General features: G+C 38.0%; 5 protein-coding genes across 17 annotated transcripts; 3 read left to right on the top strand and 2 right to left on the bottom strand.

Annotated features, from left to right (window-relative positions):
- Positions 1-519: 519 nt before the first annotated feature.
- Positions 520-8,109, bottom strand: LOC147948657 (putative WRKY transcription factor 19). 4 transcript variants are annotated; one of them, XR_015579512.1, is made up of 17 exons: positions 7,922-8,109; positions 7,700-7,822; positions 7,439-7,592; positions 6,757-7,331; positions 6,506-6,670; positions 5,708-6,409; positions 4,501-5,572; positions 4,106-4,402; positions 2,992-4,019; positions 2,744-2,834; positions 2,547-2,609; positions 2,316-2,473; positions 2,136-2,208; positions 1,981-2,031; positions 1,531-1,644; positions 999-1,351; positions 520-914 (listed from the first exon to the last, which is right to left on the bottom strand). XR_015579512.1 is itself a non-coding variant. In XM_087483394.1 (17 exons), exons 1-16 carry the CDS (start codon positions 8,107-8,109, stop codon positions 1,056-1,058), a joined length of 5,049 nt encoding a protein of 1,682 aa, XP_087339520.1. In that variant the 3' UTR covers positions 520-914; positions 1,017-1,055. The 4 variants fall into 4 exon arrangements, 1 of the variants encoding a protein (XP_087339520.1); XR_015579515.1 differs by having other exon boundaries at positions 1,017-1,351; XR_015579504.1 differs by having other exon boundaries at positions 999-1,250.
- Positions 8,110-8,192: 83 nt separating this feature from the next.
- On the top strand, positions 8,193-12,485 carry LOC104717926 (disease resistance-like protein DSC1). Its single transcript, XM_010435572.3, has 5 exons — positions 8,193-8,805; positions 8,895-10,029; positions 10,122-10,433; positions 10,528-11,583; positions 11,663-12,485. The coding sequence occupies exons 1-5, from the start codon at positions 8,315-8,317 to the stop codon at positions 12,332-12,334; spliced, it is 3,666 nt and encodes a 1,221-aa protein (XP_010433874.2). The 5' UTR covers positions 8,193-8,314; the 3' UTR covers positions 12,335-12,485.
- Positions 12,486-13,257: 772 nt separating this feature from the next.
- On the bottom strand, positions 13,258-20,144 carry LOC147948656 (putative WRKY transcription factor 19). 10 transcript variants are annotated; one of them, XR_015579524.1, is made up of 16 exons: positions 19,756-19,906; positions 19,540-19,627; positions 19,118-19,252; positions 18,665-18,889; positions 18,402-18,584; positions 18,087-18,310; positions 17,950-17,995; positions 17,682-17,781; positions 16,828-17,045; positions 16,450-16,665; positions 15,865-16,361; positions 15,327-15,712; positions 15,169-15,239; positions 14,632-15,079; positions 14,244-14,540; positions 13,258-14,158 (listed from the first exon to the last, which is right to left on the bottom strand). XR_015579524.1 is itself a non-coding variant. In XM_087483399.1 (14 exons), exons 1-14 carry the CDS (start codon positions 19,794-19,796, stop codon positions 13,433-13,435), a joined length of 4,077 nt encoding a protein of 1,358 aa, XP_087339525.1. In that variant the 5' UTR covers positions 19,797-20,144; the 3' UTR covers positions 13,258-13,432. The 10 variants fall into 10 exon arrangements, 4 of the variants coding, with proteins under 4 accessions (XP_087339525.1, XP_087339532.1, XP_087339534.1 ...); XR_015579525.1 differs by having other exon boundaries at positions 15,169-15,232; XR_015579528.1 differs by having other exon boundaries at positions 16,828-16,994; positions 19,756-19,883.
- LOC104748586 (disease resistance-like protein DSC1) lies at positions 19,569-24,220 on the top strand. The gene is made up of 5 exons (XM_087483434.1): positions 19,569-20,467; positions 20,584-21,721; positions 21,827-22,138; positions 22,237-23,292; positions 23,377-24,220. Exons 1-5 carry the CDS (start codon positions 20,031-20,033, stop codon positions 24,055-24,057), a joined length of 3,624 nt encoding a protein of 1,207 aa, XP_087339560.1. The 5' UTR covers positions 19,569-20,030; the 3' UTR covers positions 24,058-24,220.
- A 1,218-nt stretch (positions 24,221-25,438) lies between these two features.
- LOC104717963 (uncharacterized) lies at positions 25,439-27,580 on the top strand. Its single transcript, XM_010435604.3, has 4 exons — positions 25,439-26,071; positions 26,418-26,654; positions 26,746-26,963; positions 27,050-27,580. Exons 1-4 carry the CDS (start codon positions 25,790-25,792, stop codon positions 27,234-27,236), a joined length of 924 nt encoding a protein of 307 aa, XP_010433906.2. The 5' UTR covers positions 25,439-25,789; the 3' UTR covers positions 27,237-27,580.
- The last annotated feature ends 78 nt before the right edge of the window (positions 27,581-27,658 follow it).

The raw sequence follows: 27,658 nt of genomic DNA, 5'->3' as shown, positions 1-27,658 counted from the left end.
TTCAGATTGTTATTATTATATAGATTTCTGAATTTTTACGCTTACTTTTAAGATTAAAGTTTAAGAGAAATGTTTTTTACTTTATTAATGCTAATTGATGTGTATTGTGGTAGCCAAAAAGAGATGATCAAAACTTTGTTAGCTTCCTGCAAACGAAGCAACAAAAGACAAAGGATAAAAGAACAATGATATATGAGAAATGTTTTTGGGAAATTGTTGCCCAAACAAAAAAAAATGAAATATGAGAAACAAATTCACACAAACAATGTTTTCTTTTATTTGCAAATGATGAAAGCATATGGTCATATTAGTATGAACTATGAAGTATGGAATTATACGAAGTATGTGTGTTTGTTTGATAAGATATATCATATATGCATATTAGAAAAATATTAAAAAAGAAAGCATATGTTTAACTCAGATATATGCAAAGCATTAGTCAGAGACTTCAATGAAAGTGGCTTTGAACAAGAAACTGTTTTGAGTCTTTGATACCATATATACTTTTTGAATAACTGATTGGAGCAGCAAATAGAAGTTTATACCGATCAGGACACGAGATGTTTACAGAGTTACAACACATGCAGGAACTATACAAGAACCAACTACTGTATAATTACAGTACATTACATTACATGATATGGGATACAAACATACACTATAATTTAACAAAATTACAAAACCTAAAACAAACCTATACACCCAAAACCCCAAGGTCTGACACCTTAATTCCCAGCCCAACACACAGCTTACAAAAGTAACCAACGAATGAGACAGAAACAACCTGAAGATATGTCTCCAGGCAGTTTAGCTCTTGCTACGCAACTCAACCGCCTGTGTCTAAGAATCATATCTCTGAGTCTTCCCAATAATTTTTATGGGGTATTATCTCTCACAACCAATCTGGTCTACACCTGCTCATACAATTAGGACATCAATGTTAGAAGATACAGTTTTTGACTCTAATATACTCACGAAAACAAAAACAAAAGGTTCACCTATATATAGACGGCAACCTGCAAAAATTAGCCTCATCGAGGGAGAACCGGAGATGCTTATCCCAAGCCCGATCCAGAGCCCGAGGATGGTAAGGGCCTTCTCACAAATGGATGGTTCAACAGCTCAGCTGCAGTTGGCCGCTCTTCCGGTTTCACTTTGAGACACTTGAGTATGAAATGTCGAGCGTCTAACGATAGAGTATCAGGTAGTTCTGGAAGCGTACCCGTTGCGATCTTATACATAGCATAAAACTGCGCGTTTGAACAAATACTGTCTTTAACTTCTAGTTTCAAATCCCATAAATAATAAGATAAACGTCCAAATTCCCACTATGTCAACATATATCTACTAACTGCAGGTGCAAAAAAAAAAGTCACTTGTTGAGACTGAACCAAATGCATTGTCCATGTTTTTTTAACAGAAGTACAAATTTACAAAATGTTCGTGTATATTTTCAGAAATAGCAGTTGGTGATTTTTATGGGATTTCCCTACTTATATAAAGAACGTTTGAAAATCTTGAAAGACTTACAGTTTCAAAATCGGAGTAGGGAACCTGACCAGTCAACATTTCAAGCACAGTGCACCCAAGGCTCCATATATCAGCTGGACTTCCGTAGCCATCACTATGCGTCGGGTTAAGAACCTGATGAAGTTATTATGTTACTTAGAGACAATTGTACAAGTAAGCCTAACGTACAATGAAAGTGAAATAAATATACATGTCATTTACGTATGATTACTACTTACATAATTTCAGTTATAAACTAAGATAAATAACAGTTAAAACTAGTTCCAGATTAGTCAAAGACCTGAAGAAATTATAAGCGGGGGTTACCGAGCTTATCAAGCCTACATCAGTATATATGAGGGAACATATTTGAGTAACAGTTCAACGATTCAACATTTCTTTTATGATATGTATGTCTTTCATTTTATTTACAATCAAAACAGTGGGAAGAAGTTTAAAATATATAATTACCTCTGGAGCCATCCACAATAGAGTTCCCTTGTGGGACTTAATGTCGATTACCTAAATAACAAAATGTCACAGGTACTAAGTAAGGGGAATAAGCGATGTGCCAGGTTATTACTTCAGAGCAAATACGATTAAACATTGATTATTGGAAAAAGAACCTTAGCCAATCCAAAATCTGCAAGTTTAACTGCTCCATTAGCGTCCACCAATACATTTGCACATTTGATGTCCCTTTGTATCATCAAATTAGAAATGTAAGCGACCCAGAAAATACAGGAAATCAAAGGCTTGGTAAAGACATGAACGAAAGCTATGAAAAGAGAGGTTACTAGTCTAACCTGTGTATAACACCTCTATCGTGGAGATATTTCAAACCATCAAGAATCTGTCTTGTGTACAAGGAAACTACAGAGTCCTTAAGCTGGTATCTTTGGTAGAGTTTTTGAAGGGATCCTTCGGTTACTAGTTCAAGAAAGATGTAAAAATTCCACTTGTCCTGCAAACAGCAAAATGCGTTTATGTTTTATGAGTCAGCTGCAACTGAAAAACAGGAAAGCCAGAAATCATACCTTAGCTGTGCCACGATATCGCACTATATTCTGATGCTGAAGCTGACTAAGTAGTGCAATCCCCTATTTATAAAATAGAAAATGTGGTAAAAGTAAGGAGGATTAGCAAACTGTTTCTAACAGATCAAGGACACAATGTTACATATATTAAAATTTGATGCCGGTAGTAGACCAGGACAGCAGCAGGTATATCTCACCCCCTCGAGTTGTCGAATGCATTCTTGTGTCCGAATTCCCTGATCAAGTAGCGACAGTGAAACTTCCTTGACAGCAAAGAAGTCCCCATCTCTACATTTAACATAAACATCCATCAAAAAGCATCTTGGTCAGTATTATGCAAAGGCATAGAGGAAAACTCGCTTTGTTAGTATCACTTTGCGCAGCATTTGTGAATTAAGTATCTGACTTTTAAGTTTATCAAACATTAGCAACAAGTAAGACATACCCTGAAATGCCTTCATACACTGAGCCTAATGATCCTTGTCCCAGCAGTTGACCCTTCTGCCAAGACGTGATGATAGATCCTTCGGAGGCATAAACAGACGACGTGTTGGATACTGTCATTGAGGAGTCACCCTTGTTTGTAGTGAATGAGCATCCCTCTGTATCCCTCGACTGGATAAACATAGCTCCCGTCTCTTCCGCTTTCACTTTCTCTTCCATGGCTTCCTCTTCACCACTTGGAGCGAAATGCGTTAGGAAATCCCAAGATGATCCTCGAAGAATAGGGGGATTAAGTACTGGTGGTCTAACCCCCTTAATGCCACGCCTATTCTCTATCGTACTACCAACAACTACTTCCTTATTCGACTCGGAAGGCATCAACTCTGTAAAACTGGCTTTGGGATTGGTAAAAATTGGGAATTTTATGAGGTTCCTGGAGTCTACGAATCGCAGCTCTTCAAGAGCAGTCAGATATGATATGGAGGAGGGTAGTTCTTTAATAGCTGTCCTGCTTAAATCCAAAAACCTTAAGCATTTCATCCTTCTCGACAAGTCTGGAAACCGCTCCAGGCTTGTGCAGCCTGACAGATTTAGAGTTTCAAGATGCTTTAATTTGCAGATGCTTGTTGGAAGATTCTTGAGATGTCTGCTGTTTTCCAGGTCCAGTTTTTCAAGCAATACCAGGTTCTTAATGGATGACGGAATTTCTTGTATCATAGTTCCACCCATGTACAGTTCTCTCACATTTGGTGAAATCTTCGGGAAATTTTCTAGCTTTATGCAGCCAGAAAGATTAAGAACCTCGAGAGATTCTAAACTAAGCATAGATGGAATACTCTCCAACTTCGAGCAGTCTTTTAGATTCAGAAAAACAAGCTTCGTGAGACAAGAGATGGACTGGCTAATGCTCAACAAGCTGTTGCAGCCTTCAAGATCAAGCAGCTCAAGATTTGGCGCACTTGAAAGTCTTGGGATTTTAGTTAACTGGAAGGAGTAGCTAAGTGTCATCCTTTTAAGCTTTTCCAGACTCTGCAAAAGAGAGAAAAAAAAATCAGCAACACTTAATGGGTTACTATATTTTGACTAAATTGCTAGTACAAAATCTTGAATCTTGCCTTTTTTCCTTTCCAAAGTTTCTTTGTACAACTACTTGACAAGTTAAGCTCTACAAGGTTCTCTGGATTAAAACTCTTCGGCAAGGAGCTTAAAGGATAATGTTCCCAATGGAGAAGCCTTAGCTTGCTTGGCAAATATTCAAGACCTTGAGGAAAATATACTCCATGCTTCTCTTCCACTTTGGAGCAATACAATTTCAACAGTCTAAGGTTACACATCTTCTCGAACACATTGGGAGTTGCATCAAACGCAAGATTCAACATGTCTAGGAAAATGCCCTCAATAGCTGATGTGCCCTGAAAACAAAGAGAAAAAAAAACAAATTCAGCCATAATTTAGCCGGAACATACTTACAAAACTACATAATAGAGGGACTAAGATGACTTTGACTTACAGTGTCATTTATGAATACATCCCTGATATCTTCTGCATTCCACAACCTGCTGCGGTCTCCTGGCCTGTCAACTGATTCTTGGCGAACCATTTCTCGACCAGTTGACTGGATAAAACAGAGCATGTCCACCAAGTTGTGTTGTGATATTGTTAACAGTGATTTGTCAACAAGGCCTTTAAATCCGACATGTGCGGAGAAACCACAGCCATCCAACAACATTGCGACATTGTCTTTATCCATCCTATTAAAGAAACATGCAATGTCCAAAAATATACTCCTCTCGTTGTCATCAAGCCCACAACAGCTTCTTTCATATATACCTGGAATGTGAATGGGAGATATATTCTGAACTTCTTGTGATAACCTATTCCATTCTCCATCAATACTGCTAAAGAACTGAAGAACCTGGGGATTTCCATTCGAAAATTTGACCAGCTCAAGTGACATTGTCTTGTAAACCTCAGGTGACAAAACAATCTGAGATATCCCATGATTGAGAAGTAGTAGAGATTTAGGAATATCTAATGGCTTGACCTCATAGACATGATCCATTTTACATAGTACGAAAACACGTCTATTTCTGGAGGTCATGATAAGTCTGCTTCCTGGACCAAAATAATTAAGCTTCCCAAGAAAGGTTTCAACATCTTTGTAATCATTCACATCATCGAGAATAACAAAGACCCTTTTCCGCTGAAGCCTACTCCTCAAGAAACTTGTTTTAATGTCGGATATTCGAATAATATGAGGTTCTATCTCTAAAACTTTAGACAAAAAATCCTCTCTCACAGCATCATGACCTTTTACTTCAACTTGTTTGTGAAGGTCCTTAAGGAAGACAGAAGTCTCATATTGGACAGAGTTTCTACGAAAGATCTCTTCAGCAATGGTTGTTTTTCCTATACCAACCGTACCCCATATACCTATGCTGCGAACATCTAGAGACTCAATGCACATAAGTGACAAAATCTCCTCTACCTGCATATCCCTCCCAACCATGTTCACCTTATCACCATAACATAGCACCTTTAAAGTATCTCTTACAATCTCATCTATAAGATTTGATTCAGACCTGCGAGATTTTAAGAATAAAGTAGACAAGAAAAACATCAGACGAAAGAGAAGATAGTATATTTAAGTTCTATAGCCTTATTTTGCCAAATAAAAATTCATCCAGTTCTATATTTAGAACCCAGGGACCACGTACTTATCTGTCAATGTGTAGCCAGGCATCTGAGCTATTTCCTTCAACGCAGCCTGCCACCTTTTTGGCTCGTCTTGAAAAAAAAATATGTCATAATTCTTGCTGTTACAGACAAAATCATTTGGTGATAGTCTATAAAAGATCGGATATATCACTAGATTATCTGTATGTTGGCGTTCAAGAATGTGTAAGAGGTTCGAAGGGACATATGTGCTTGTTAATAGTATGATCAAAACCCAACATTGTGGAATTGCATCCCCTTCATTAAGTTCTTCATAGACAGAAATCCCTCTCCTGCAGAGGGAAGCACGAAGATGGCTAATGAAATCATCGTTGCTTATATCTCCTCTTCCGTATCTGATTACGACATCATAGTCTTTAGAGGCGGAAAATGTAACAGAAGTGCTTGGAGGCCCAAAGAAATCACTGAAATCAGTTAATGCTTCATCTACAAACAAGCTCTGAGACCTTGGGAAGCCAATGCTTAATTCAGCGTCTTGCAGATTCTTCGAGGACGATGGTGGAAAACTTACAAAGTTCGCACTATTCTCTGCGATGACACTACCATGGCTTCTTGATTTTGCTGCTGGAAGGTCATGGTTATGTTTTCCTTCATATGTTGTCACTACAACTTTTGGATCTGTTGCTGCTCTCTCTACATGTTTCCTCATTCCACATCCCATTTTCGTGCACTTATAATAACTCCTACGGGCCAAAAAAAGAGAATATTAACAAGAATTTTTGGAGACATAAAGCTATACTGCTCGACGAGTTCCACCATTCAAAGAGTGTAATAGCAACCTCGGATAAGGACTCCCTTTGAGAACTTTCTGTCCATATTTGCGCCACCTAAATCCATCATCTATAAGATCAACTTCACTCAACGTTTGGACAGTAAATACAGGCTCTCTCACGGTTCTATGTGAAGTAGCAGCAGCTGGTTCCCAATCCTCAACTTCTTTAATTCTGCACATTGATCTATCCACTCAAAAACCCAAAAATAAAGAAAAAAAAAATGGATTATTAATCATCAACAAAGTTTATAACTTTACCTTCTCTTGGTTTCAGGCTCATCTTCAGCAGTATCTCCACTATTGACTTCTTCACTGTCACTTGCTGTTTCCTGTTGCTTATTGGAGCTGAACTGTGATGCTGCCAATCCAGAACTCCTGCGATTGTTATGTATCGAACTCCCACTTAGATTTGTGGTGCTACCTCTTTTTCCTTGCTTAGGAGGTTCGTGATTGTGAGCACCTTTGTAGACGCTTTGCGTTACTTGTCCATCAACAGATCTCTCAACCTTCTTCTTGACAAGGCATCCTGGATGTGTGCACTTGTAATAGCTTCGAGGAAACATTTCGCCTTTAGCACTCTTTTGCCCATACTTCCGCCAGTAATAGCCATCATCAACTCGATTTAGAGGCTCGATGCTAGTTATACCTGAGGTACTACTGTGAGCTAGTACTGAAGAATCTGGAGCTGGGGTAAGGATCTGAGGTTGACCCGATGGAAATGATTGAAACGCTGAGGAAGGAGGATACTCGCTTTGAGGTTGCATATTGACATGGGCTTGAATTCCTTGAACTGCTTGAGCTACAACTTGCTGATATGTCATTCCATATGTTCCCTGCAAAATGTTACATTCGGGTTAAATCAAGTGAAAACAAATCCGAGCACACATGTGTGGAACATGACGAAATAGGTATCGGGTTTACTACATTAGTAGACACATACCTCGAACTTGTCAAGAAACTCAACAGGAGTCTCATCCTTGGGCGGAAGAGTTATTTGGTACCACCTAGGCAAGAAGATATTAAACCCCAAAAGCAAGTCGTCATGGTCCTTGAACAAATCTTTTACTCTTGCTATGATGCCATTGGTGTCATCTCTAGGAAACAACAATGAAACACACAAACAAAAATAACATTTCCTACTGTGAGAATAAATAAAAAGACCAAATAAAAATGGAAGAGAGAAGAAGAAGAGAGCATTTACCGGCTCTGATCATCATAGTCCTTCATGACTTCAAGGAAAGTCTCATATCTCTCTTTATCGTCTTGAAACTTTTCCTTGACAGATTCCAGATAGGCTAAAGCACCTGTTGTTAGCCTTCCAATACTGCATCACCAAAAAAAAAAAAAAACATATATTTATCTCCAAAGCATGAAAATTCAAATCAGCCTGCAAATTCACATCCCAATCATCACCGAAACTAACCAAGGGGATGATACGGTGGACACCGACGGCGATTGGGAAACCATCAAACCGGTGGAGCTGTTTCGCTTGAATCTCGCGTCAACATCACTACTTGAGCTACTATTATTCCTTTCACCGGAACTTCCAACTCTCTGATAATAATCACTAGTTCCGTCGGCCGCTCCGGTAGACTCTTCCTTCTCCGACATCGATCCCCAAAATTATCAAACAAAAAACTGGAGAAGAGAATATTTAAAAAGTTTACTGTTAACTCACAGATCTATTTGTTGACTTCTAGATTTTTTTTTTTTCTCCAAAAAAAGAATTGTTTTTATCAGAGAAAACCACAAAGCTCTTTGTTTGCTTACCGTTGACTTGAACTGGAAAAATTGCATCAGAGCTTTTTGTTCTCCGATGGAACCATCTCCTCCTCCTGCTTCGTCTTCTTCTTCTTCAGCAGAGTTCGATGTGTTTCTCAGTTTCAGAGGCTTCGACACGCGCAACAACTTCACCGGCCATCTCCAAAAAGCTCTCCGCTTAAGAGGAATCGACTCCTTCATCGACGACAGGCTCCGTAGAGGAGACAATCTCACCGCGCTTTTCGATCGAATCGAGAGATCCAAGATCGCGATCATCGTCTTTTCCGCGAATTACGCCAACTCCGCGTGGTGCCTCCGTGAGCTAGTGAAGATCCTCGATTGCAGAAACAGAAACCAGCAGCTTGTTGTACCGATCTTCTACAAAGTTGACAAATCCGACGTCGAGAAGCAGAAGAAGAGTTTCGCTGTGCCGTTTAAGTTACCGGAATTGACTTTTCCCGGAGTTACGCCTGAAGAGATCTCGTCGTGGAAAGCTGCTCTTGCCTCAGCATCCAACATTTCCGGTTATGTTGTCAAGGAGATTAGGTAACTAACTTATCACTCTGTTTCCTCTGCCTTTTATTTTTCTTAGAGATGTTTTTGAAGTTTATGTAATTGTGGTTTATGTTGTTTAGCACGTCTGAGGCCAAACTTGTGGATGAGATAGCCGTTGACACATTCAAGAAGCTGAATGATTTGGCTCCGAGTGGGAACGAAGGTCTCGTGGGGGTAGAGTCTCGTCTAAAGAATCTTGAAAAGCTGTTGTCATGGGAGGATTTGGATTCTGTTCATATCATAGGCATTGTTGGAATGGTTGGGATTGGGAAAACGACTCTTGCTGATTGTTTGTATGGACGTATGCGTGGTCACTTCGACGGTAGCTGCTTTCTTACCAACATACGCGAAAATTCAGGTAGAAGCGGGTTAGAATCTTTGCTGCAGAAACTGTTTTCCACTGTGTTAAATGATAGAGATTTGGAGATTGGAGCTCCTGGAAATGCACATGAGAGGTTTGAGCGCCGGCTTAAGAGCAAAAGGCTGCTTATTGTGCTTGATGATGTGAATGATGAAAAGCAGATCAAGTATCTTATGGGACACTGCAAATGGTATCAAGGAGGAAGTAGAATTATCATTACTACTAGAGACTGTAAACTGGTGGAGACGATCAAAGGCCGGAAGTATGTGCTTCCGAAATTGAATGATAGAGAAGCCTTGAAGCTCTTTAGCTTGAATGCGTTTAATGACTCTTGCCCTTCGAAAGGGTTTGAGTGTTTGACAAATATGGTTCTAGATTACGCTAAAGGTCACCCTTTGGCTCTTAAGGTATTAGGATCTGATCTTTGCGAGAGGGATAATTTGTATTGGGAAGCTAAATTGGATAGACTGAAAAGTAGATCACATGGAGATATTTATGAAGTTTTGGAAACAAGCTATGAGGAGCTTAGCGTTGAGCAGAAGAATATATTTCTGGATATTGCATGTTTCTTTAGATCAGAGAATGTGGATTACGTGACAAGCCTTCTCACCAGTCATTGTGTGGATGTGTCTGGCGTTATTAAGGATCTTGTTGACAAATGTTTGATTACTCTTTCTGGTAATCGCATTGAGATGCATGACATGTTGCAGACGATGGGGAAAGAGATTAGTTTGAAAGCAGAAACAATAGGAATAAGAGACTTTAGGTGGCTATCACGACATGGTAACCAGTGTCAGTGGCATATCAGACTATGGGACAGTGAAGATATTTGTGACTTGCTAACCAAAGGCCTGGTAATGACGTATCCTCGTTGATATTATTTTCAGTTTGGTATTATATGCTAGCATCTTACATTGAATTAATACATCTACCACTTGATTGATAGGGAACTGACAAGATAAGAGGGATTTTTCTAGACACATCAAAACTAAGAGCCATGCGTCTAAGTGCCAAAGCTTTCAAAGGGATGTGCAATCTCAAATACTTGAAAATTTATGATTCTCATTGTTCTCGTGGATGTGAAGCAGAAATTAAACTGCACTTGCGAAAGGGGCTTGATTTCCTTCCTAGTGAGCTTACATATCTACATTGGCATGGTTACCCGCTACAGAGTTTTCCATTTGACTTTGACCCGAAGAACCTTGTAGATCTTAAATTGCCACATAGCCAATTAGAAGAAATTTGGGATGATGAAAAGGTATATTTTTGTGTGTAGTTTGATCAGTCATAGGCTAAAGTGAATGCTGATTTGCATCAAAAGCTGACTTGTGGCTGGATTTGTTTTTTCACAGGATGCTGGAAATCTCAAGTGGGTCGACCTTAGTCACTCCCTGAATTTACGTCAGTGTTTGGGTTTGGCTAGTGCTCAGAATCTTCAAAGGTTGAATCTGGAAGGATGTACAGGTTTGAAAAAGTTGCCATCGTCAATGAATTGTTTGGAGAAGCTTATATACTTGAATCTCAGGGATTGCACAAGCCTTAGATGTCTTCCAAAAGGAATCAAAACACAATCCTTGCAAACTCTTATTCTCAGTGGCTGCTCCAGCTTAAAGAAATTCCCATTGATATCGGAAAATGTTGAAGTTCTACTTTTAGATGGCACTGCTATAAAGAGCCTTCCCGAATCCGTTGAAAGCTTGAGAAAGCTTGCCTTGCTGAATCTGAAAAACTGCAAAAAGCTAAAGCATCTTTCTTCTGATCTTTATAAGCTGAAACGTCTTCAAGAGCTAATACTCTCAGGTTGCTCACAACTAGTGGTATTTCCGGAAATTAAGGAAGACATGGAATCTTTGGAGATTTTACTTCTTGATGATACAGCCATCACTGAGATGCCAAAGATGATGCATTTGAGCAATATCAAGACATTTTCACTATGTGGAACAAGCACTCAAGTTTCTGTTAGTATGTTCTTCATGCCACCTACATCGGGCTGCTCTCGGTTAACAGATCTTTACCTCTCAAGATGCAGTCTGTACAAACTCCCAGGTAATATAGGTGGTCTATCCTCATTGCAGTCTTTATGCTTAAGCGGAAACAACATCGAGAATCTTCCAGAAAGCTTCAACCAACTTCACAATCTGAAATGGTTTGATCTTAAGTTTTGCAAAATGCTCAAGTCTCTACCAGTACTCCCACACAACCTGCAGTATCTGGATGCACATGAATGCGAGTCACTTGAAACTTTGGTTAATCCATTGACCTCTTTGACTGTTGGAGAGAGGATCCATTCTATGTTCATCTTTAGCAACTGTTACAAACTGAACCAAGACGCACAAGAGAGTCTCATGGGTCATGCTCGAATCAAAAGTCAGTTGATGGCTAATGCTTCTGCAAAACGCTATTATCGGGTATTCTCTTTTTATCCTTCCCTCTCTCTCTCTTTCGCCATCAAAAATAGAAAGAAAGTTTATTGTCTGTCTTTTGCAGGGTTTCATTCCAGAGCCGTTGGTGGGAATCTGTTATGCAGCGACAGAAATACCTAGCTGGTTCTGCTACCAAAGACTTGGACGTTCACTAGAAATCCCATTGCCTCCACACTGGTGTGACACTAACTTTGTTGGGCTTGCGTTATCTGTAGTTGTCTCATTCAAGGACTATGAAGACAGTGCTAAACGTTTCTCGGTAAAGTGTTGTGGCAAATTCGAGAACCAAGACGGTTCCTTCACAAGTTTTGATTTCACTCTCGCAGGCTGGAACGAACCGTGTGGTTCACTTAGCCACGAACCAAGAAAGCTCACTTCTGACCACGTTTTCATGGGATACAACAGTTGCTTCCACGTAAAGAATCTCCATGGAGAGGGTAACAATTGTTGCTACACAAAGGCTTCGTTCGAATTCTATGTGACGGATGATGAAACAAGGAAGAAGATAGAAGCTTGTGAAGTTATAAAATGTGGGATGAGTTTAGTGTATGTTCATGAAGATGATGATTGTATGTTGCTGAAGAAGACAAATCTGGTTCAGCCGATTTTGAAGACCGAACCAAGTTGTTCATACGATCTTGATGATGTTAGACCCAAGAGAGGACAGTGCCAGTTTGGTGGTTGTGATGAAACCCCAAATTGTAAAAGAACAAAGGAGGAGAAGATCTTGGCGTGATATAATTTATACAGCTAATGTATTAATGTTATATTAATGAAAATTTATATCAGTTCTTTTATTGGTATTCTATCAGTAAAATATTGTTTATTTAGCTCTGCAGTTTTTTTCTTGTAAGAAAACAGATTAGTGTAAAAAGAATAAAGAAGAACTAGGTAACAACTTACACTATGTGCGGGATAAATCGATTTAAATAAAACTATTATAAGTATAATTATTATCCTAAAACCAATATTTGTTTGTGTTAAACATAATATGTAACTAAATTTTTTTATTTATTTATTCAAAGCTGTGTTTTCTCGTGTAAAAAATATGTTTCAGCCGTGAAGTCTTTGAATGTGTAAGAGGTTTTATGGTAGAGAAAGTATTGATTAAATGTTACTATTTATTGCAACATGTTTTTTTTGTGGTTTAAAAATCAAATTCATATTTTCTTATGTTTTATCTTGTAATCATAACAATTTTGCATGTTTCTTATGTAACCATAACAACATATATTAAATTACTCGGTAGTTTAGTTATTTAATTTTATTATATGTTATTAACAATCGGATTCTGAACTAAATTTTCAAAAGATAATCTAATTTCTTAATTTAATATTTTTGATTAGGATATTTAAATCTTTTGAGTTAGTCAGTTTGTTAATATTTTCTATAAATGACGGATTATTACTAAAAAAAATCATTATGAAAAAATAATGAAATTCCAAAATCTATGTATTAGTGTAAGAATACATTTCATCCGTGAAAAATGTGAAGAAAATATTTATAAAATGTTGCAATTTATGGCAATATATATTTTGTGTGTTTTAAAAATCAAATTTATATTTATGGTTTATTAAGTAACTGTAACAATTTTGCATAATCTAATAATCACTCCTTTTAAATATATTTTGATTTTAACACATATAAACAAAATAAAGCTTTAGAAGAGCATCATTCCAAAATGCAATTAATGAATATCAGACTACGCAGATTCAAATTTGGTGCTTCTCACATTTCACGCCTAAGCGCATGTCTTGCAAATTCTCTAACTTTACATTGAAGAAATTCATAACACTCTTAGGTGCATCCGTTCCAAAGAGTAGAAGTAGGAAAACTAAGATATCTGCACTTTCTTGAGCCATCCAAATCTATTCCATAGTTTTGAAAACTTCTCTGTGTCAATCTGGCGAAACTCAACCTTAAATCTTAGGCTCCACGCGGTATCAGGCAATCTTACGAGGTTCCTGCAGCCTACAAATCTCAGTTCTTCAAGAGCAGTCATATACGATATGGAGGAGTGTAGCTCTTTAATGGCCGTCCTGCTTAAATCCAGAAACCGTAAGCATTTCATCCTTCTTGACAAGTCTGGAAACCTCTCCAGGCTTATGCAGCCTGATAGATTCAATGTTTCAAGATGCTTTAACTTGCAGATGCTGCTTGGAAGATTCTTGAGATGTTCACTGTTTTCCAGGTCCAGTTTCTCAAGCAATACTAGGTTCTTAACTGATGAAGGTATTTCTTGTATCAAAGTACCACCCATGTACAGTTCTTTAACATTAGGTGAGATCTCCGGAAAATTCTCTAACATTGAGCAGCCAGAAAGATTAAGAACCTCAAGATCTTCTAAATCAACAGTAGATGGAATACTCTGCAGCTTTGAGCAGTTCTTTAGATTCAGAAAAACAAGCTTTTTGAGATAAGAAACGGACTGGCTAATGCTCAACAAGCTGCTACAACCTTCAAGATCAAGAAGCTCAAGATTTGCCGCACTTGAAAGTCTAGGGAGTTTAATTAACTGGTAGGAGTAGCTAAGTCTCATCTTTTTAAGCTTTTCCAGACTCTGCCAAAGAGATAAATAAACATCAGAACCATTTCAGGGTTTAACATATATAATTGAACTGGTAGCACAGAATCTTGAATCTTACCTTTTTTCCTTTCCAAAGTTTTTTTGCAGAGCTACTTGGCAAATTAAGCTCCACAAGATTCCTTGGATTAAAACTCCGCGGCAAAGTGCTTAAAGGATAATATTCCCAGTGGAGAAGTCTTAGCCTGCTTGGCAAATATTTAAGACCTTGGAGTAAAGATACTCTGCTGTTCTCCACCACTTCGGAGTAATAAAATTTTAGCAATCTAAGGTTGCACAATTTCTCGAATATATTGGGATTTGCATCAAATTTTTGCTTTGACATGTCCAAGAAAATGCCTTCAATAGTTGAAGTGCCCTGAAAAAGCAGAGATTAGAAGTCAGCTTCTAGAAAGAAATTAGCAAGAATGAACTTAGAGAGGCTAAAGCTGTGCTGATTTATGACTTACATTATCATATAAAAATACATCCATAATGTCTTCTGGATTCCACAACCTACAGCGTTTTCCTGGCATGTCGGGTGACTCCAGTCGAACAATCTCTCGACCCGTTGCCTGGATAAATCTGTGCATATCAACCAAGTTGTGTGATATGGTTAACAGAGACCTGTCAACAAGGCTTCTAAATCCAACATGTGCGAAGAAACCACAACCATCCAACAACATTGCAACGTCATCTTTATCCATCCTTCTAAAGAAACAGGCAATATCCAAAAATATATTGATCTCGTTTTCCACAAGTCCAAAACAGCTCCTCAATATACGTGGAATGCAAATGGGAGAGGTTTTCAGAACTTCTTGTAATAACTGATCCCATTCCCCGTGAGATCTGCTCTTCAAATATTTAAGAACTTCTGGATTTCCATTAGCAAATTTGACCAGCTCAAGTGACTGCTTCCTGTAATCAGCAGTTGACATTGATATAACACTTTCCAATGTACCACTATCAAGAAGTAACAAAGACGTAGAAGTATCTAATGGCTTGACCTCGTAGATATCATCGATTTTACTTTGCCCGAACACGCCTCTATTTCTAGAGGTTATGATTACTCTGCTTCCTGAACCAAAATAGTTTAGATTCCCGGAAAAGGTTTCAAGATCCCTAAAATCATTTACATCGTCAAGAATAACGAGAACCCTCTTACACTGAAGCCTACTCCTCAAGAAACATGTGGTAATGTTGGAATTCCACATTAGAGAAAGAGATGGTTCGACCTCAAAGAGTTTAGACAGAAATTCCTCTCTAACTGTAACCTGCCCATTTTCTTTTACTTGTTCATGAATGTCCTTCAGGAAGACGCAAGTCTTGTATTTGACAGAGATTCTGCGGAAGACTTTTTCAGCAATGGTCGTCTTTCCTATACCAGCCGTACCCCATATACCTATCTTGCGAACACCTGGGGACTCGATGCATAGTAACGACAAAATCTCATCAACCTGCGTATCCATCCCAATCATTTTCTCCTTATCAATGGAACATAATTCCTTCAAAGCATCTCTAACAATCCCACCTATAAGTTCGGACTCAGATCTGCACCATTTCATAGATAGTCAACATCAAGAAAGAAAAAATTAAAAATGATCATACTGAAGTTAGTTATAATACTAAAATGAGTGTAGACTAGAAAAGATTCTTTTAAACATAAACAAAAGAACAGAAAAAGACTACTCCAGCTTACGTACTCTTTTGTCAATATGTAGTCAGGCGCTTCCTTTAAAACATCACATATTGACCACATTCGCTTGTTTTGGAGGGAATATCTCTCAAGATTCGTCTTGTTACCGATAGAAGATTGTGATAGTCTGTACCACATCTGAGAAACGCCTCGTTCCTTTCTATTCAAAAATATTGAGTATTTGGAAGAGACGTCACCGCTTCTTATGAATTCGATCATAACTCTATATTCTGGAACTTCATCAAATTTGTCAAAAACTGAAATCCCTTTCTGGCAGAGGGAAGCACGAAGATGGCTAATGAAACTGCTGCTTACGTCCTTTTCATTGTATGAGATGAAGACATCACACTCCGACTCAGGTGATGTGTCTGGAGGCAAAACGTTACTTTTATTAGAGGACTCACTTACGGAATCTCGTGGATTATGCTCAAAGATCTGTTTATCCACCTCAGTGAATCTAGTTACGTTTTCATAAGCGTCAAGCTTCAGTTTGTCAATAAGTTCCTGAAAATACGCGCCGACAAGAATGCTTATGTCGATAAAATTCCCAGACTGCAAAACTAAAACATAGGCAATTAGGGGACTTACGGACCTTTTGTTTAAAGGTCAACTCATTGGAGTTTAGTGTAGTGACCCCATCGAATGAAACTTCTTCTAATTCGTAAAAGTCATTGAAGAGAAAGTAAGCTCCATGAGCTTGCACTTTGTATGCATAATACTTTCTCCCATCCTCATGGTCCTCATAGCAACTCATTGCGTGGGATACAATCGTGTCCAATGTATCCTTGGACACCAATGCTCCTAATATCTGAAAACGTATCCCAACAAAATAGAAGAAGTCGTCAAGGAACACTAAAAAGACTTGCACACTTCCATGCCAGGCTACATATCTATTATGGTTGTATTAGGCTATTCCATCGGACATTTAGAAAAAGCCAAAAAATAAAGTCATTGTGTTTATAGTTTTTACCCGGTGGAAGGCGTCCGGATTCATCGCAATACAACGGCGAAGCTCTTGGACAGTATGGATCCCTTCTTCCGCCAAACGCGATGCTTCAACCCCATATTTGGGGATTCCCTCCAGCCTCCAAACCTCATCGTGGCGATATGGAGGGTATGGCTCGTCAATCTCATTAGCTACATCATCGATATGGAACATCTTCTCACTTGAAGTTTCTCCTAGATGGTCTTCACACAAAGAAGTTTACATTTCAGTCAGATAACATACATGGAATATTTTGCGCAAGTATGATTGGTAAATGGTAACTACAGTTTTAACAATGTAACAAAAAGGAAGATGTCGTATAGAATGAGTAAAATAAAGCGGTAAACAGTATGACTGGAACCATTGTTTAAACAAAGCAGTGTTATTGGTTGGCGGCAGATACACCTAATAAATCGAAATCACATAAAGTATTCCATGTATGTTATCTAACTGCAATCTAAAGAGTTCTCACATTTTCTTACTGGATCCTCAGTTTCTCACATCGAACGTTTGCCACTAAATTCATATCATCGGCATGGTTAACGTCTTCATGTAAACCAATGATTAGATAGTTAGATATAGATCATTCTTCTTTTCCCCAAAAGATTCCAATCTAAAATATCACAAGATATGAATTCCAAGTGGAAAGTTTTCTATAGACACTCTCATTTGCTTATATACCTATAATCTTAAGATACATCCAATAAATATATCTATATATATCATCACAAGAAATCTTAAGATATATCCAATAAATATATCATCATAAGAAATCTCAGATGATAACAGGAACCAAAAGGTGATACTAAGTCTCCCTGTAGTTTAAACGGCGAACGTACCAGACAGAATCTCAAGTGTTGCAAGCGGTGATCCTGCAACTGTGAAGTAGGACGCCAGATTGATCCCCGAGTAGTCGTTTTTGTTCAAAAAAGGATGTTCCTGAAAATAAATTATGACCCAAAGGATAGTTTAACACTTGAATGGATAAAACAAAATCTGCAAAATTGATTATTATAATACAATAGTTCATTTTTGATCCAGGAGATGCTTCAACGTTTGAATCGATAAAAAAGATGCAAAAGAGATCTTATATTTAAAAAAACAAACCATTAGTTCCTTAGCAGAGCTTCTGCTGTTCGGATCCTTCTGCAAACTGAAAGAGAGTGTAGTGTAGAATATATTAAGTCAGTCATTACGCAATCCCGGTTAAAGAGCTGCTTCTTTTGTTTTATTTGAGAAATTACCATGCGGAGATGAATGAAGATAACTCAGGGGAGAAACTTCCTGAAGGAAGAGCAGGTGGCGGTTGATCAACAATGGCGTCCACCAACTCGTAAACACTGGTCCATCTTCTCTTTTGATTTTGAGGTGCATAAGGAAACTTTCCTGTTGCACATTCGAGCACTACTAATCCCAAGCTCCATATATCACTTCTACAACCATACATGTTTCCAACAATTCTCTCTGGCTGCAAAAAGGAAAAGTTAAGATTCTCAATTTTTAACCGCTGAGAAGGGTTTCAAACTAGTCAATGCTAAACAGACAAACAAGATACTTACAGACATATAATTGTAAGTCCTCACAAATTTGTTTGCTAAATCTGCTGTGTTTGTCATAACGGTACTCACACCAAAGTCAGTTATTTTGACTTCTCCTCTGTTGTTGATCAACAGATTTGATGGTTTCAAGTCACGGTGGATGATATGCCTATCATGATGAAGATAGATCAGTCCTTGGATCACCTGTATTATCAGATTCAAGAAATCACATCAATCGACCGATACAAGAAAGTATGGTATTTAGTGTTTTCCGTGTTGCTTACTTGTCTAAAGATGGCAGAAAGATATGACTCAGGGATGGCTTTAACTGATTTGAGAAAGTCTTCTAGAGATCCTCCGTCCATGTACTCCATAACTAGTGAGATTGCGCCATTGTGGTTAAATGATTGGTACGAGGTAACAAGAAATGGACATTGTGACGATTGAGTTATCTTCAACTCTTGTGCAATTTCCTTGAGGATTTCTTCATTGATGTTTAGTTGAAAGACCTAATTATATAGCATAAGAGTCATGCAAGAGAACAATAAGGAATAAGATTCAGTTGAAAATAGAAAGTGCATAATGAAAAGGCAAGTGAGAAAAACAGGAGCATATACCATTAGAAAAAGCCCCAGAACTATTTTAAATGGATTTAAAAGAGATTTGTTATGCTTACAACACATAAAAGAAGAGCTCATCATATACATAGAATCTGAGGATGGTGAACCAATGAGTACCTTCAAGGCAAAAAATTGGCCAGTCCTTTTGTGTTGAACCAACTGAACAACACCACGGCTTCCTTTTCCAATGACTTTAACGACATCGAAATCCAACAAGCTCAGCTGATCATCAGCTGGCTGAATTGAAGACAGCTGAAAAACACAGTTGCAAGAACAAAAGTAATCAAGAAGACATGAGCTTAAAAATGTGCAAATCCCTGAATTCTCTCTATCCAAAAATACAGTAATGAACTTAAAGAAAAAAAAAAAAAAAGATTGTACTATGATCAGATCCACAAACCAAATTACATTTCATGCATTCCACCTAACCTAAAACTCAGCAAAATCTTTACTCACAGTTACCAAACTTAACACAATTTCGAAATTCAGTAAAACCAGTACCTAGAAAAAGAGGAAAAGAGAAAGAGAGGAAGACTAACAACATCAGGCTCCCAGTCAGAGATGATTTGAACTCCATCCTTGTTAACTCGCTGATCTTCATCCTTAAATATACCGCTCCGCGTAGTCCTACAGAGAGACCACAAAACCCTAAGTTCCCACTCCACAAACACCAAAAACAAAACCAGAGACAGACATTTCCGCACATAAAAACACATCAAATCTATATCCATGGAGAAATAGATAAAAAAATATACCGGAACTTGGTGTTGGATTGCTCCCCAGCAGCTCTGTTCATCGTCTACTTTGCTTCTTCTTCCCTTCTTCAGAGTTTCAATTTCTTCTTTTCTTCTGGGAAACCATTAGTTTGACTTTTCAATCACTCTTACTATTAGGAACCGGACTAGCATTTTCCACCACACAATTTGCAGGTACTCTTATCCGAGAGTGGATACTGTAAAACTGTAGAGTATTATTATTGATCCCAACTTGACAAAAAAAAAGAATTTTGCATTCTAAAGCTTTTTCTCCCATGGAGTCTCCTCCTGCAAAGTTCGATGTGTTTCTTAGTTTCAGAGGTTTCGACACACGAAACAACTTCACAGGCCATCTACAAGATAAGCTTTCTGGAAAGGGAATCGACTCCTTTATCGACGACAGGCTCCGCCGAGGGGACGACATCGCCGCGCTTTTCGATCGAATCGAGCAATCCAAGATTGCCATCATTGTCTTCTCCAAGAACTTCACTAACTCCTCGTGGTGCCTCCGAGAGCTTGTGAAAATCCTCCAGTGTAGGGACATAAACAAACAGGTGGTGATACCTATCTTCTACAAAATTGAAAAATCGGAGTTGTTGATGATGGTGGGAGACGAGAGTTTCACCGGTGTTACCGACGACGAGATTTCATCTTGGAAAGCTGCGTTGACCACAGCTTTCAACATCTCTGGCTATGTTATCAATGAATCTAGGTAGGTAAACTCCACTTACCAGCTTTATTACTATGAGACTATGATTTGTTCTGAAATCAAATCAACTCTCACTATGATTTGTTCTGAAATCAAGCTTCATCTTCATGTTTTGATAGCACGTCCGAGGCTAAACTTGTGAACGAAATTGCTTTCGATACGTTAAAGAAGCTGAGTGATTTGGCTCCCGTAGGGAACCATGGCCTGGTAGGAATTGAATCACGTGTGGAGGCTTTAGAAAAGCTATTATCGTGCCATGAGTTGGGTTCTGTTCGCGTCATAGGAATTGTTGGCATGGCTGGTATTGGTAAAAGCGCCCTTGCTGATTGCTTGTACGGACGGTTGCGAGGTCAGTTCGATGGTAGCTGTTTTCTTTCAAAAATCAGTGAAAATCTAGGTCGAAGCGGATTAGAATATATGCTAGAGAAGCTCTTGTCTACATTGCTAAACGAAAGAAATCTGGAGATTGGAGCTCCTGAAACTGCACATGCGAAATTTGAGAGCCGTCTCAAGAGCAAGAAACTGCTTATTGTGCTTGATGATGTGAATCATGAGAAGCAAATAAGAGATCTTATGGGGCACCGTAAATGGTATCGAGGAGGAAGTAGAATTATTATTACTACTAGAGACTGTAAACTGGTGGAGACGATCCAAGGCCGAAAATATGTGCTCCCGAGATTGAATGATAGAGAAGCCTTGAAGCTCTTTAGCTCGAATGCGTTTGGTGACAGTACTGGGCCTCTAAAAGAGTTTCAGGGTTTGACAAATATGGTTCTTGATTATGCTAAAGGCCACCCTTTGGCTCTTAAGGTTTTAGGATCTGATCTTTGCAAGATGGATAAACAGTTTTGGGAAGCTAGGTTGGAAATACTCAAAAGTAAATCTCATGGAGATATCTACGAAGTTCTTGAAACTAGTTTTGATGAACTTAGCAAAGAGCAGAAAGATATCTTTCTTGATATTGCATGTTTCTTTAGATCAGAGAAGGTGGATTACGTGACAAGCCTTTTGTACAGTCGTGGAACGAATGTGTCTAGCGTGATACAAGAACTTGTTGACAAATGTCTGATTACTGTCGTTGATAATCGCATCGAGATGCATGACATGTTGCAGACGATGGGAAAGGAGATTAGTACAAAACCAGAACCAATCGGAATAAGAGACTATAGGTGGCTATCACAACATCGTCCGCAGGGCGATTGGCATCTCAGACTATGGGATAGTGAAGATATATGTGACCAGCTGACAAAAGACATGGTACGTAGTGGCATATTCTTGGTGATATTATATAGTTTTAAATTTGATATTATTTTAGCATCTCGCTTTGAACTAACTATTGTATATCTACCACTTGATTGATAGGGTTCTAAAAAAATAAGAGGGATTTTTCTTGACACATCAAATCTAGGAGCAATGCGTCTAAGATCCAAAGCCTTCAACGGAATGTACAATCTCAAATACATAAAAATTTATGATTCTCGGTGTTCTCGTAGGTGTGAAGTGGATCATAAACTGTACTCTCGAAATGGGTTTGATTTCCTTCCTGATGAACTTACTTATCTACATTGGCATGGATGCCCTCTACAAAGTCTCCCTCAGAACTTTTACCCCAAGAACCTAGTCGACCTTAAGTTGCCATATAGTAAATTAGTAGAGATTTGGGGTGATGACAAGGTATGTATATTCATGTCTAGTTTCACCAGTCATAAGCTAAACTCTTGAATGCTGATTTGTATCAATGATTTGACGTATGATTGGATCTTCTGTCACAGGATGCTAGAATGCTCAGATGGGTCGACCTCAGTCATTCCTTGGAACTACGCCGGTGTTTGGGTTTGGCAAATGCTCAAAATCTTGAAAGATTGAATCTGGAAGGATGTAAAAGTTTGGAAAAGTTACCATCATCGATGAATTGTTTGGAGAAACTTATTTACCTCAATCTCAGGGAATGCACAAGCCTTAGGAGTCTTCCAAAAGAAATAAAAAATCAATCCCTGCAAACTCTTATTCTCAGTGGCTGCTCCAGCTTAAAGAAATGTCCACAAATCTCAGAAAATGTTGAAGTTCTACTTTTAGATGGCACTGCTATAAAGACCCTTCCTGAATCCATTGAAACCTTAAGAAAACTTGTTTTGTTGAATCTGAGGAACTGCAAAAAGCTGAAGCGTCTTTCTTCTGGTCTTTATAAGTTGAAGTGTCTACGAGAGCTAATACTTTCAGGCTGCTCACAACTAGAGGTTTTTCCAGAAATCAAGGAAAACATGGAGGCTTTGGAGATTTTACTTCTGGATGATACAGCCATCACTGAGATGCCAAAGATGATGCATTTGAGCAATATCAAGACATTTTCGCTATGTGGAACAAGCAGTCAAGTTTTTGTTAGTATGTTCTTCATGCTACCAACATTGTGCTGCTCTCGGTTAACAGATCTTTACCTCTCAAGATGCAATCTCTACAAACTCCCAAATAATATTGGTGGTCTATCCTCTCTGCAGTCTTTATGCTTAAGCGGAAACAACATCGAGAATCTTCCAGAGAGCTTCGACCAACTTCAGAATTTGAAATGGTTTGATTTAAAGTATTGCAAATTCCTCAAATCTATACCAGCCCTTCCTCAAAACCTGCAATATCTGGATGCACATGAGTGCGAGTCACTTGAAACTTTGGCAAATCCATTGACACCGTTGAATGTGGGAGAGAGGATCCAGTCTATGTTCATGTTTAGCAATTGTTACAAACTCAACAAAGAAGCACAAGAGAGCCTTGTGGGTCATGCTCGAATCAAAAGTCAATTGATGGCTAATGCATCTGTCAAACGTTATTATAGGGTATTGTCTTTTTATCCTTCTATCTCCCTAGCTCTCACCATGAAAAGAAATAGAAAAAAATCTTATTGTCGGTCTTTTTTGCAGGGATTCATCCCAGAGCCTCTGGTCGGAATCAGTTTTCCGGCAACTGATATACCTAGCTGGTTCTGCCACCAAAGATTGGGACGTTCACTAGATATCCCATTGTCTCCGCATTGGTGTGACACTAACATTGTTGGATTTGCCTTATCTGTAGTTGTCTCATTCAAGGACTATGAAGACCGTGCGAAACGTTTGTCGGTAAAGTGTTGTGGCAAATTCGAGAACCAAGAGGGTTCCTTCACAAGATTTGATTTCACTGTCGCAGGCTGGAATGAGCCATGTGGATCGCTTAACCATGAACCAAGAAAGCTCACTTCTGACCACGTTTTCATGGGATACAGTAGTTGCTTCCACGTTAAGAATCTCCATGGAGAAACTGAAAACTATTGCTACACGAAGGCTTCGTTCAAATTTTATGTGACGGATGATGAAACAAGGAAGAAGATGGAAACTTGCGAAGTTATAAAATGTGGGATGAGTTTAGTGTATGTTCATGAAGATGATGATTGTATGTTGCTGAAACGGACAAAACTAGTTCAGTCAAATTTGCAGACCGAACCAACCTATTCCTACGGTCTAGATGATGTTATGGATGATGTTAGACCCAAGAGAGGACTTCGCCAGTTTGCTGATGGTGAAGAAACAGATTGTAAGAGAATGAAGGAAGAGAAGATCACAGCGTGAAAAAATCTATAATAAATGCCTATTATATGTGTATCTTCTATCGGGAAATAAGGATTAGTTCATGATGATTATGTGTAACATGATAATTAGGTGATTTCGTAAACAAAAGAATATGCAGACAAAGAAATTGATCCATGTCTTTAAATAAACCTGCTTCCCATAATCACTTTTTGTTATTTTATAAAAAGATTCAAAACCATATACCAAATTGAAGACATTGACCATGTCACTTTCTGACTTTCACATCATAGATGCTCAATTTAATATGCAGCACATCTGATTTCTCAAATGAGAATGAAATCTGAAGTAAATCCCATAGTATTCCACTACTAAAAAGAAGATTTATGTGAAGAATATCAACAAATGAGTATATATAGACAAAAAGCTAGCCAACATATAATAAAGATGTGTAATACCAAATGCAGAGTCAACACACCACCATTAACAGAGACATAAAGAGGATGTGCAAAACTGATTTAAAATACTGGCATCTTCTAAAATAATTAAGTAATCGTTATATTCAAGAACCCTGTATGTATCTATTAAAAAAATCAACAATGACGAATATAACTTGATAAAAGATTAGCCACAATCCTAATGTAAAAGTAGACTTGACGACAAATAAGAGAGAACAGAGCCCAAGTGCATTCACAAGAGGTCCAAAACAATGACAAATTGACAACGATAAAAATTACGTATCTTAGGCTTTTAACTTATTAAATTTTGGCTTTAGTTATGCAGCTAGAAAAATACTATTTTGGAGCTTTAGGCCATACATGTCTACGTCTATGAAGCTTCATGCACTAACTTAACGAATGCTCTAAAGATTTGCAAACCATGATATCAATCTAAAAAAAGAAAATGAAAAGTTATAGTCACACGAAAACGAAACTAACGACAAACTACAATAAAGGAAGCAAACAAACTAATCGTCCTTTGTTACGCCACGTGTATGGCAATAAAGCCACCACCTTTATGTTTGATTGGTTCTGTACTCAACACAACTGGCTGAAAGTGAGAGACCGGTCTAATAATCAAATATTGTTTTTTAACATAAAGTTTAAAACAATATAGTATAACTCTTTCTTAAACTTAGTATTTCAATTTAAATTTTGTTTTTTATTAACCATAAGTTAAGCCAGTTAACTATAGTATAATTAGAAAAAAAAATAAACTATTCTTTCAAATAGTTGATTTTCTTTATTATATATACCTTTTAATCAAAGATATTGGATTATTACACCCAAAATAATTTTTTTTTTGTTAACGCACCCAAAATAATTTCAAAATAACATTATCCACACGCCTATGCCGACATGATCCATGTGTTTTTTTCAAACTAAATAATATTTTATTATTTTACGTCAACCGTGAGTTCAACAAACTACAAAAAAGGAAGCAAACAACTGAATAAAATAAAGCAAAAAAACTAATATAAATGGGAAAATAAATAAATTAAAGAATGGAACTTGCGTCAAGGCTAGCAATGACACTTCAACAAACAAAGAGGAAATAAAGGAACAAAAACTTTTGTTTTGTTTCTCTTTTTCTCAAAAAAATCACACAAATCTTCTCTATTCGTTTCTCTCAATCCTTCCTTCATCCTCAGGTTTCCGAGGATTCGTTTTGAGTTTTTCTTCACCACTGTGTTGTGTCCTCTCGTTCCTTCTCCGATAACCATCGGAGAATCGAGTCGTTCGTCTCTGTTTTTCTAGGTTAGTACTACTACTCGATGACTTATCACGAGGAAGACGATGCGGTTTCTGAATTTCGGGTTAGAGTTGAAGATGATAGAGTTGAGAAATCAGGGAATTACGTTAAACTTAGTGATAATGAGTTCGAAGAACATCGACAAGAAGAAGATTCATCATCATCATCATCATCACCGTCTTCTTCTTCTAGTGGACAGAAACGATCTGTGTGGTTCTGGATCAAGCTTGGTCTTTTCTTCACCATTCTAACTGCTTTGTGTCTCGCTGGTTACAAATGGCTCGCTCCTTTAATCATGGATAAGGTTTGATGTTCTATGTGTTATGTTCTTTTGAAAGTTTTGCTCTTTATCAATTGGGTTTCAACATATGTAATTGCCCACAAGTTTGTAATGATAAATCTGCTCTTTTAGTGTATAAAGTAGGTTCCTTTATATGATTGGTTCATGTGAATTGGGGTTGTGTACTCTTCTATTAGCTCAGGTTCCGAGTCCCCCTATTGCTCTAGTTAGAAAGTTAAAGCAGAATTGAGATTTGTAGTTTGATGTTCTGTGGCTATATTGTTACCTGATTCTCTTAACAAATTCAGTTTGTAACATCTTTGGCTCTGTTGCTAACTATGAGATTTATCCAATTTGTCTTTGTTTGAAGGAGCTAATCCCACTTATAAAATGGGAGATGGAGACATTTACACACCCGGTATGTGGTATTATTGTGTTTGCGTCCGTGTCTTTATTCCCTGTGATACTTATTCCAACTACGCCGTCAATGTGGGTGGCTGGGATTACATTTGGTTATGGCTATGGTCTTCTCCTTACTCTCCCAGCTGTAGCTATCGGTGTGTCACTTCCTTACTTCATCAGCTATCTCTTCTGCAACAAAATTCAAGTATGTGTCTTTCTTAAGTTATATATCCTCATGACTCCTGAAGTAATTGGCTTCTTCTTCAATAGATTGCTGAATATGTGTCATGTTGCAGGGTTGGTTAGAGAAATATCCAGATCAAGCTGCAATGTTGAGAGCTGCTGGTGGAGGCAGTTGGTTTCACCAGTTTCGAGCTGTAACCTTAATCCGGATTTCTCCATTCCCTTTTGCTCTTTATAACTACTGCGCTGTTGCAACTCGTGTGAAGTACGGTCCTTACATAGCTGGTTCCCTCGCAGGCATGGCGCCAGAGATTTTTGTCGCACTCTACACGTAAGTGTGGAAATGTCTTGGAATAATACTGATAATGAATGATTGATTTAGCAGCATTCTGATGTTGTTGTTTTTGGTGTTTGCAGAGGGATTCTTATAAGGACATTGGCAGATGCATCCACTGTGGAACAAAAAGGCATCTCGATTCTTCAGATTGTTCTCAACATTATTGGTTTTGTAGCAACTGTGGTGACAACTATTCTCATCACTAAGTATGCGAAAAGACAGCTCGAAGTTATGAAAAAGGAGGAGGAAGCTTTGTTTTTACAGTAATTGAGAGACAAACAACCTTTGTCTCTGCTTTTATTTCCCAAAGTACAGGTTTTGTCCAATATGTGAAAGAACTCTTGATTTTTGGGTCTCTGAGTTCTTCACTACTGTTTTTGGTTTGTTTACAAAAAAAAGGTAGAAAAGAAATTTATAAACACAGCAAACTCTCTAACATCTAATCTTAGTATATGTTTTTCTGGATCTTTTGCTTTTTGATGTTGACCTTGTTGTTTATATAGTTGAAAACTTGAGACCATGTCTCATTCTACGTCCTCTCATATAAAATAGTTGTTTATAGTTCTCATGTAAGACTTTCATAATTTATTCAAACAAACTTTTAACCAAAATATATATATATACTAGAAAGTAGCCCACGCGATGCGTGGGTTATGTATGCATTATTAATTTGAAATAAAAAAAATGAA

This window comes from Camelina sativa, chromosome 2 (genome assembly GCF_030686135.1).
Source record: "Camelina sativa cultivar CO46 ecotype springtype chromosome 2, ASM3068613v1".
Taxonomy (NCBI): Eukaryota; Viridiplantae; Streptophyta; class Magnoliopsida; order Brassicales; family Brassicaceae; genus Camelina; species Camelina sativa.
This window is presented reverse-complemented; position numbering and strand designations above follow the sequence as displayed.

Excerpts from the sequence above, each read along its gene's own strand:
- LOC104717926 (XM_010435572.3), top strand. The coding sequence starts at position 8,315 with ATGGAACCATCTCCTCCTCCTGCTTCGTCTTCTTCTTCTTCAGCAGAG. Across the intron at positions 8,806-8,894 it reads TATGTTGTCAAGGAGATTAG|CACGTCTGAGGCCAAACTTG; the intron begins GTAACTAACTTA and ends TATGTTGTTTAG. Across the intron at positions 10,434-10,527 it reads AAATTTGGGATGATGAAAAG|GATGCTGGAAATCTCAAGTG; the intron begins GTATATTTTTGT and ends GTTTTTTCACAG.
- LOC147948657 (XM_087483394.1), bottom strand. The coding sequence starts at position 8,109 with ATGTCGGAGAAGGAAGAGTCTACCGGAGCGGCCGACGGAACTAGTGAT. Across the intron at positions 7,593-7,699 it reads GACTATGATGATCAGAGCCG|AGATGACACCAATGGCATCA; the intron begins GTAAATGCTCTC and ends GTTGTTTCCTAG. Across the intron at positions 4,020-4,105 it reads AACTTTGGAAAGGAAAAAAG|AGTCTGGAAAAGCTTAAAAG; the intron begins GCAAGATTCAAG and ends TCTCTTTTGCAG.
- LOC147948656 (XM_087483399.1), bottom strand. The coding sequence starts at position 19,796 with ATGAACAGAGCTGCTGGGGAGCAATCCAACACCAAGTTCCG. Across the intron at positions 17,996-18,086 it reads TCTTCATTCATCTCCGCATG|TTTGCAGAAGGATCCGAACA; the intron begins GTAATTTCTCAA and ends ACTCTCTTTCAG. Across the intron at positions 17,782-17,949 it reads GCTCTGCTAAGGAACTAATG|GAACATCCTTTTTTGAACAA; the intron begins GTTTGTTTTTTT and ends ATTTATTTTCAG.
- LOC104717963 (XM_010435604.3), top strand. The coding sequence starts at position 25,790 with ATGACTTATCACGAGGAAGACGATGCGGTTTCTGAATTTCGGGTTAGA. Across the intron at positions 26,072-26,417 it reads CTCCTTTAATCATGGATAAG|GAGCTAATCCCACTTATAAA; the intron begins GTTTGATGTTCT and ends CTTTGTTTGAAG. Across the intron at positions 26,964-27,049 it reads ATTTTTGTCGCACTCTACAC|AGGGATTCTTATAAGGACAT; the intron begins GTAAGTGTGGAA and ends TGGTGTTTGCAG.
- LOC104748586 (XM_087483434.1), top strand. The coding sequence starts at position 20,031 with ATGGAGTCTCCTCCTGCAAAGTTCGATGTGTTTCTTAGTTTCAGAGGT. Across the intron at positions 20,468-20,583 it reads TATGTTATCAATGAATCTAG|CACGTCCGAGGCTAAACTTG; the intron begins GTAGGTAAACTC and ends ATGTTTTGATAG. Across the intron at positions 22,139-22,236 it reads AGATTTGGGGTGATGACAAG|GATGCTAGAATGCTCAGATG; the intron begins GTATGTATATTC and ends CTTCTGTCACAG.